Raw genomic sequence first — 7810 nt, 5'->3', positions numbered from 1 at the left:
CACCCCTCACCCCTCTGTCTTCCCCCCAGGGTCACCGAGTTCCTGCCGCCCTTTCAGCGCGTGCTGCAGCCCGAGGAGATGTGGCTCTATAAAAACCCGTACGTGGAGGTGGATCGCGTCCCCACAGCGCTCATGTTTGTAAGTTCTCGGTGTGGTTTGGGTGGGAAGGGGATGGAAAGAGCATCTTGTCTCCCCACGCACGCGATGGGGGATGTCTCTCTCCCCCAGACCAGGTTTCTCCAAGCCCCACCCAAGCTGGCTGCGAGCAATTCCAGGGATGGAGCAGCGTTTCCTGCAGTTCCTTTGGGTTTTTCTCTCGTTATAGTCTCGCCCTTTTCAGGCAGCAGCTTTGCTTTAGGCTTGTACCGCAATATCTGCAGCTCCTAACGCTGTTGCTGAAAGCGCAGGATATTGTATCCGTGTGGATAGGCAGCTGAAGGGAGGGAGGAGTGGGAGGATGGAACAGGGCTCTGCTCCATGGGGTGAGGCACAAGCTGGAACAGGGGCAGTCCCACCTGAACCCGAGGCAGAACTTTTGCTGTGTCAGTGACTAAAGAGGTTTGGGATTTGAAGTTGATAAACTAGTGGGGACTTTGCAGTGCTGTCCATTATCCGTTCCTCGTCCAGATTGCCAGGAGCACAGAAGATAGCATAGCTCTCACTACCAGGGAGTGTTTTCCTTGCAGCTGTTTTCAGCAGAGCTTTATTATAATTTTGTTGTGAAATGCCTTCCCGAGGGCTCCAGGCTCTGTGACCAGGGTTTAACGTAACCCTGCGTTGTATTTCCAGGGGACAGCAGTGTGTCAGAGGTGTTCTCTCCCTCTGGAGCAGGTGTAACGTGAGGGGCTGTGGCTCCTGGGCTTCCACTTTCCTGGCAAATGGCACTTGGGATTTCTGCAGGAGGTGGGCACTGGACATTAAGGACCAAACCTCAGGGTAGCATTCGAAATTGGTGGTGTAAAGCATAACATATGCTGGAATTCAGGTGGGAGCAGACTTCTTGGGAGCTGGCAGCCACACTGGATGTCCTGGGGCAATATCCCCCAGCGCAGTTGTGGCTAAGATGGGAATGATAACAACTGGCTGCTCTGACTCAGCAGCTCTGGTGGTTTTGCTGACAGTAGTGTGGTTGCTGCTGACAGAGCACTAATGCTGGGGCTTGCAGGAAGGGGAGAGCTGAGGTGCTGTGCCTGGGGACACCCCTAATAATCAGCCAGAGCAGTGCTCTGTGCCAGAGGAGCTGCCTGAGAGTCTAAGGATATGCTGGGCTGATCAAGGCCTGCTGCAAATCCCGCTGGGGAGTTGTGTTCTGATGGAAGAGCAGGGTTTGGAGAGGGCAGGTGCTGCTTGGCTGTGGGGAAGGGAAGTGTACGGACAGTCTTCCCAAGCAACTGCTGTTGTGTTCTGGTGCGAGCTTAAATATGCTTTGCTGACACCTAAAAATCTTGTTTCGTGCAGTTCATTGCGTTTCTGTCTCCCTTGCTGCTCATCGTCCTGGGGAGGCTGTTCATGAACGCTGACCGCGAGGACACGCGGGACGCCTGCCTGGGTGAGCTCCTTGTCCCAGAGTGGCAGTGCCAGCCCTGCCCATGCCCGAATGCCCCTCGAAGCTGCACTCTCAGGTGGGGATGATGCTGATGTGACCTCTCTGCTCTCTCCCAGCCGCCAGCCTCGCTCTTGCCCTGAATGGAGTTTTTACAAACGTTCTGAAGCTCGCTGTGGGGAGGTGAGAGTCCCAGCTCTGCAGGGAGGCAGGTCTGTACCGTGGCAGAGCTGCAATAGCCAGAGCAGAAGCTGGACATGCTCAGCCTGGAAAGAATAGTTTTTTGTCTAGCTGTAAAGACAATTCAGCGTTAGAACAAACTGGTGGAGACCTGCTGTCTCTGGACGTGGTTCAGATGGGCTCGTTCAGGCCTGCGCCAGGGAGGAGTGGATGTGGGTGCTCTGTGGGTGCTGAGAGTGCCCACACCTGAGGGCTCTGTGCTTCGCTCTCTGCCCCAGGCCACGGCCTGACTTCTTCTACCGTTGCTTCCCGGATGGCCGAGCCAACTCGGAGCTGGTGTGCACGGGCGACTCCCGCAAGGTGACCGAGGGGCGCAAAAGCTTCCCCAGTGGACACGCTTCTTGTGAGTTTTCCGTGTCCCCCTCCTGCTGCAGCCTTGGGCAGTGAGCTATGATGAGCAGGACTCGTGGGGACGACAACTTGGGTTTGCTTTCATGCACCCCACAGTTTTGGCTGCATTCATTGACTTGGTCAGTGCCTCAAGTTCCCTCTGCAAAGCAGTGTGGGGAGAAATATGGTCAGAAGCTGTGTAACCCCAGGAGGAGGGATGTGTGCCAGGTTCCAGCTTCTACAATCCATCACTCTCAAGCCAGCGCTTCCCTTGGCTCACACAGGCAGGACAGAGTCTCCTTGCAGCCCTTCCACCACAGTGGGGAGAGGGTGAGGGTCTGGCTGAGGGTGCTCAGCTGAGCCTGGGGCTGTTCTGAACTGACACTGTTCTGTTCTGTTCCAGTTGCCTTTGCTGGTCTTGCCTTCTCTGCCTTGTACCTCGCGGGGAAGCTGCACAGCTTCGTTCCAGGCCGAGGGTGCCGAGCCATGCGCCTCTGTGCCTTCCTCCTCCCACTCTTCCTCGCCACCCTCATCGCCCTGTCCCGCACCTGTGACTACAAGCACCACTGGCAAGGTGGGTTAGTGTCTGCGTGCACACCTGGATGGGACAGAGGTGGTCAGAGCCCACGACAGCAATTCGGGGATCTTTCTTACCTCTCCAAGTGGTAGTTTCAGTGCCTCCTGCAGGGTGTTGATGCCTTTCTCTGTGTTTTTGAAGTACATACGAGCTTGGTTTTACGGTCAAGGAGCAGGTCATGGATCCAGCCGAAAAGCTGCTGCTGGAGAATTCCATCGTGAGGCTTGGGAAGGTGAAGGGACTTTAACTGTCCTCTGTTCTCACCCACAGATGTGTTGGTTGGCTCCATGATGGGCTTGGTGCTTGCATACCTGTGCTACAGACAGTACTACCCTCCCCTGACAGACTCCATGTGCCACAAACCATCTCTGTCCAAGCCCAAACCGCTGCCAGAGCACGAGAAGCCTCCAGCTTCCAGCTTCCACCTGAACATATAGCCACAGGCTCTGTCCTGAGGGGATGCCAGGGCAGGGCAAGGCTTTGGGTCAGGAGGAGGGCTCCTAGAGGGATGAACCTGACCCCTGGGCAGGGTCCCTGCAGTGCTGGTGAGTTTCCTGCCCAGGGACTTGTGTTGCTTCGTTTAATCCAGTTTTATAGGCTTTCCCCACTTCGGGCCCACTGTGAAGTGAGGGAGGCACTTGGGGTGCCAACCTGCAGGAAGACAGCCTGGGTGTGCAGGTCCTGAAGCAAGACCTGGAAAAATGTGACAATCCAGTGTGCCCAGTTTGGTGGCTGTTCTTGGGTCCAGTCCAGGAAGCACCATCAGTTGTCTCTCTGCAATCCAGCCGAGCTGTCCCAGCCCTTCTCCTGGGAAATGAAGTGCAGGACCTGCCAGTCTTGAGTTTTTTCTAAGCTGCCAAATAAAGGGGTTTAGTTTTTTTAATGAGCTGTGGTACTGAAACTTAGTTCAACTTGTGGGTTGTCACCGTTTAAGCCATTTCCTCTGGTGTCTGCAGTGGTTTCTGGTGGGTACTCATTTTGTACCTCTTTGCTTGCAGCTTTAATTTGGTTGTAAGGGGATGACAGCAGAAAATGAAGTGCTGCCTGAGAGCATCCCTGCACAGGTGTTGATTTCCCTGCACACACTGTGTCTCAGGCAAGGCAGGGCACTCTGCTGCTGAGATCCAGGGCCAGCTGCCTGGCAGGACTGCGTGAGTGGTTCTTCATACTGGTCCCTCCATATTCAGGTGTAGTTTTGATTGTCTGTGCATGCAAACAGCACAGCTGAGGCTGTAGCAGAGTGAGGCAGATGAGCCTCTGCCAAGCTCAGGCCATGTCAGTAATGAAACACCAGCCCATTATCTGCAGTTTGGGCCCTCTATGGCCCTGCAGCTTTAGTAGAATTACAGAAACAGCTTTACTTTCCCCTAAACTACCCATGAATTCTTCAGCTCCTCCCTCTCCCCCAGACATGCACACACCACAGTAATCTACTTATTTATTTTGGCTTTTACTGGAAAAGACATTAAATAACATTTAAAATGTATTTATCTTCTTTTTTTAACAAAGTGCATAACTTAAAAAGCTGATCATTACTGTCCTGTGTTAAGACTGTTCCTTTTCCTACTCGTGTAGGAGACTTTAGCCAGCAGTAGTTCAGGTGCTGACAGAGCAGCTCAGCTGTTCCTGCAGTGAGGTTAAGAACAGCTTCTGTTCCTTGGGCTGGGAGGAGGGATGGAGGCTGCAAACAAAACCCTTCCAATAGTGCAAATAACAGACAATGCAGGAAAAACAAACCAAAGGGCTGTGGGGAAAAGGCTCCTTACCCCCCAAGCAGGGCAAAAGTCAGCGGGAAAGAAAGTGGTTTGGCTCTTCCAAAGGCTGCACAGCAACACCTCAAATAGCACTGGAGCCCCAGCCCGGGCACTGAGCCAGCCTGGGGGGGTTTGGTGATCAGGGAGGAATCACAGGGACTCTTTGGCCATGTACCCCTCGGAACAGAGCTCCAAGGCAGCTGCAGACTGAGCTGCTTGCAGAGCTGGTGTCATTCCTGCAGTATCCAGACCCTATGGATCTGGGCTCCAACTTTGCTGGCTGCATTTTGCATATTTAAAGCTAAAAACAACTGGAGCATTGCTCTGGCACAAGATCCCTGTCACCACCTGACAGCCCCGCGGCAGCAGGACAGCAGTGCTGCTCTGCGCCCCTGCAGAGCACAGAGGGCTGTCCCAGGCCTCCACACTGCCCAGGAGCAGCTGCTGGCTCCCAGCCTGGCTGGACTTCGATGTGGAGGTGAAGCTTTCCTCGTGGAGGTACAGCTGGGCACTGGCTTGGTCAGTGCTGGGGGGAGGCCCTTGGTTTGCCAAGCTGGGCCGGGTGAGGATGCTGAGATGTCACTACCAACGCACCACAGCAGGTAGGAGCACAAACATGCCGCTCTCACAAGGTGTTTTATGGGGCAGCCCTGCCTGGCACGGCCCAGGGCTGCATGAACATGCAGCAGCAGTGCAGGGAGATGAGTGTGGCTGATGGGCAGATCCTGCTGGCTCAGCAGCAGCCTGTGCCCTGGGCTTTGCCTCCCGGTCCCACACTCCTGGCGCTGGGTGCTCTGTTAGCAGTCAGCAATCTCCCTCACTCCAAGGCTGCTGGAGCTCTCTCCATGCTATGTTTAAGGCTTTTTCTCCTCAAGGTCCCAGGCTGCAAGTGTCCTGGCTGAGCCAGGAGCAGGGTCAGCCCCTTGGTAGGTTCTGAGCCCAGACAGCTTTGCTGCGGTGCTGGAGGAGCTGGTGTGGGGACTCACGGGGTGGAGGGTTAGTAGTACACGGTGCCACAGGGAGTCACTGTGCAGGTGCTATGTGTGCTCGAGCAGACGTGTTTCCCCTTGATAGTTTTTCCCTCCCCACCCCTACGCAAAATGGAAGAAAATCCATCCTTATCTCCAGGTAGCAGCAAGTACTTGGGAAGCAGCATGCAGGACACGGCAGCAGAGGAGAAAGGAAGGCAGATAAGAGATCTGGACTTTCCTGGTGAGTAGAATTGGATCTAAGAAAGCAAAAGGAACACAGAAATAGCTGCAGTGGGGCAGACCAGGACCTGCCCAGCACAGCCTCCCAGACCCTCCATGGTTCTCCCCTCATGTCTGATTGTGCTCATGTGCAGGGAACAGGACAGAAGCCAAAGGTGCTGACAGGCCAAATTAAAAACCTGACACAAGCTCCATGCCTCAGATGAGGAATACTATTCTTGCAAATGAGTCAGATCTCCTCTGAGGTGTCCTAGGCAAAAGTGACTTACGTCAAGTGACCAGAATAGCACAGGTTGGTCACTGGCTTCCTGGCAAAGGTTGATCCAGTGTGATGCCTTTTGTCTGATAGATCTCCTTCAGAACCAGCAGAACGGTGTCTTCTGACTCCCTGGAAAAAGGAGGACATGGGGATTAGAGGGGCACAATTCCCTGTGCTCTGTCAAGACATCTGTGATGGTTTTGGGGTAGGTGTGCTGCTCTGCAGATGCAGGTTTTGGGGTAGACGTGATGCTCCCCAGGCAGCACGTGTGTCACAGTCAGGAGAAGGTCTTGTTTACTCAGGTAACACTTGTCTGATCATGCTGGCTTTGAAACTGATGCCATTCTGCTTCCATCACAAATGAATTTGAAGCTCCAATGATTACGCAGGCACTTACCAATAGCAGAGATGCCCCTGGAGAGCAAACAAATACTCGTTAAAGCTCTCGATTGGCTTCTCCTGCAGCACGTAGTCAATGCGGTTCCCTCTGTTCAGCCTCCCCACATTAATGAGGGAGGCCTCTTCCTTCACTGCTCCAGGGGTCTCCTCTGCCTTTGTGTCTGAAGGGAAGAAGAGAGGGAGTGTGGTTCAGCCACGGGGCACCAGCAGCCACAACAATACGATAGCTGGGCACGGAGTGACTCCGGGACGGGCAGTTTGTGGTGTGGCTGCAAGGAGCTCGGGCACACTGACCCATGGGCAGCTCCGAGGCTGCATCCCTGGCTTGTCCCCACCCATGCCCATCCCCACCACTGACCTGGCTGCTTCTCTGTGCTGGCCTCTGCCTCCACTTCAGCATCGGTGCTCGCTGCCTCCAGAGCTGGCACCGGGGCGCGGGTGAAGGACTGCCAGGCCACCCGCAGTGACCCCAGCAAGTTGTTCTTCAGGTCCACACTCATGCGTGTCAGCCCTTCCTTCAGCTCTGCAAGGCAGGAGGTGGGTGGGTGTGAGGCTGGGGGCTGCAGTGGGCCTGGGACAGGGGACAGGGGCTGCCTGTGTCATACCAAGGTGCATCCTCTTCCTGCCCTTGTGGTGAGGCAGCAGCATGGGCTCAAACTCCAGGTCTGGGACGATCATGGGCTCAATCCGGTATGCCACGGGGTCAAACTGCACAGGGGAGGGGGATAGTGAGCCAGGGCTCATGCTCCACATGTCTAATGTAGGATGGCTCTGGTTCCTATACCTACAGGGTGGAAGATGTTGAAGAAGCCTTTGCAGGTGGGCAGGCTGTAGTTCGGGTCGATCCGCTTCACTCCTCGCACCGTGAGAAACATCCCGATGGGAGACCCAAAGGCGAAGAAGATGGTAGGCTTGTAATTCAGCTGGGGGTAGTTTGCTGAGACCTGGGGGAGAGGGAGGTTCAGTTTGTTCATGAGACAACTCCATGCTGGTGCTAGCCTTGTGGTTGCAGTCAGAGCTCGGTAGTCACCTGTCCCAAGACAATGTCCCGATACTGGCAATTCCTGCCATCGTCTGTGCTCTCTGGATCATGCTGTGATGGGGACACGGGCTCGGCTCCATGCTCCTCACTGTTCTCAGGGGCTGCTGAGCTCTGATCCTGCAGCAACACAAATGTGTCCTTGTGGGAGAGGGATGGGATGTGATAGGATGTGACAGGATGAGCACAAGCTCTGCTGAAAACAAACCTGTGTGTCTGCCTTGGAGCTGGTGTAATGGAGTATCTTCATTCTTGGTCCTAAGGGAATTCCCAGTTCTTTAAGGTTTTCCTCTGTGCACAAGAACTGGAAAAGAAGCAACACGGGTGTTAGTCGAGGAGCAGAGGTGTAGTGAGGTGTCTGTGCTCTGGGATTCAGTTCCTCCTCAGTGACAAATCACGTATGAGCATCTTAGTACCAGAAGAAGTGCAATGGTGAGAGGACTGGGAAGAAAAGCAGA

At 54.6% G+C, this 7810-nt stretch overlaps 2 protein-coding genes across 2 annotated transcripts in view; one reads left to right on the top strand and one right to left on the bottom strand.

Annotated features, from left to right (window-relative positions):
- PPAPDC1B (phosphatidic acid phosphatase type 2 domain containing 1B) overlaps window positions 1-3127 on the top strand; it is a 4927-nt gene extending 1800 nt beyond the window's left edge. The window contains exons 2-7 of the mRNA XM_009073684.1: window positions 30-138; window positions 1459-1549; window positions 1663-1726; window positions 2002-2126; window positions 2517-2687; window positions 2961-3127. Coding sequence (XP_009071932.1) covers window positions 79-138; window positions 1459-1549; window positions 1663-1726; window positions 2002-2126; window positions 2517-2687; window positions 2961-3127 — 678 coding nt within the window. The 5' untranslated portion in view covers window positions 30-78. The remainder of the gene's footprint in view (window positions 1-29; window positions 139-1458; window positions 1550-1662; window positions 1727-2001; window positions 2127-2516; window positions 2688-2960) is intronic.
- A 2825-nt stretch (window positions 3128-5952) lies between these two features.
- Window positions 5953-7810, bottom strand: part of DDHD2 (DDHD domain containing 2) — a gene marked incomplete at its 5' end in the record, with an annotated part of 6100 nt that continues 4242 nt past the window's right edge. The window contains 7 exons of the mRNA XM_009073685.1: window positions 5953-6043; window positions 6312-6474; window positions 6672-6836; window positions 6919-7021; window positions 7102-7257; window positions 7344-7472; window positions 7561-7656. Of these exons, the coding sequence (XP_009071933.1) occupies window positions 5953-6043; window positions 6312-6474; window positions 6672-6836; window positions 6919-7021; window positions 7102-7257; window positions 7344-7472; window positions 7561-7656 (903 nt within the window). The remainder of the gene's footprint in view (window positions 6044-6311; window positions 6475-6671; window positions 6837-6918; window positions 7022-7101; window positions 7258-7343; window positions 7473-7560; window positions 7657-7810) is intronic.

This window comes from Acanthisitta chloris, unplaced genomic scaffold (assembly GCF_000695815.1).
Source record: "Acanthisitta chloris isolate BGI_N310 unplaced genomic scaffold, ASM69581v1 scaffold37194, whole genome shotgun sequence".
Classification (NCBI taxonomy): domain Eukaryota; kingdom Metazoa; phylum Chordata; class Aves; order Passeriformes; family Acanthisittidae; genus Acanthisitta; species Acanthisitta chloris.
The sequence above is the reverse complement of the archived record's forward strand: the minus strand, read 5'-3'. Positions and strand labels throughout refer to the sequence as shown.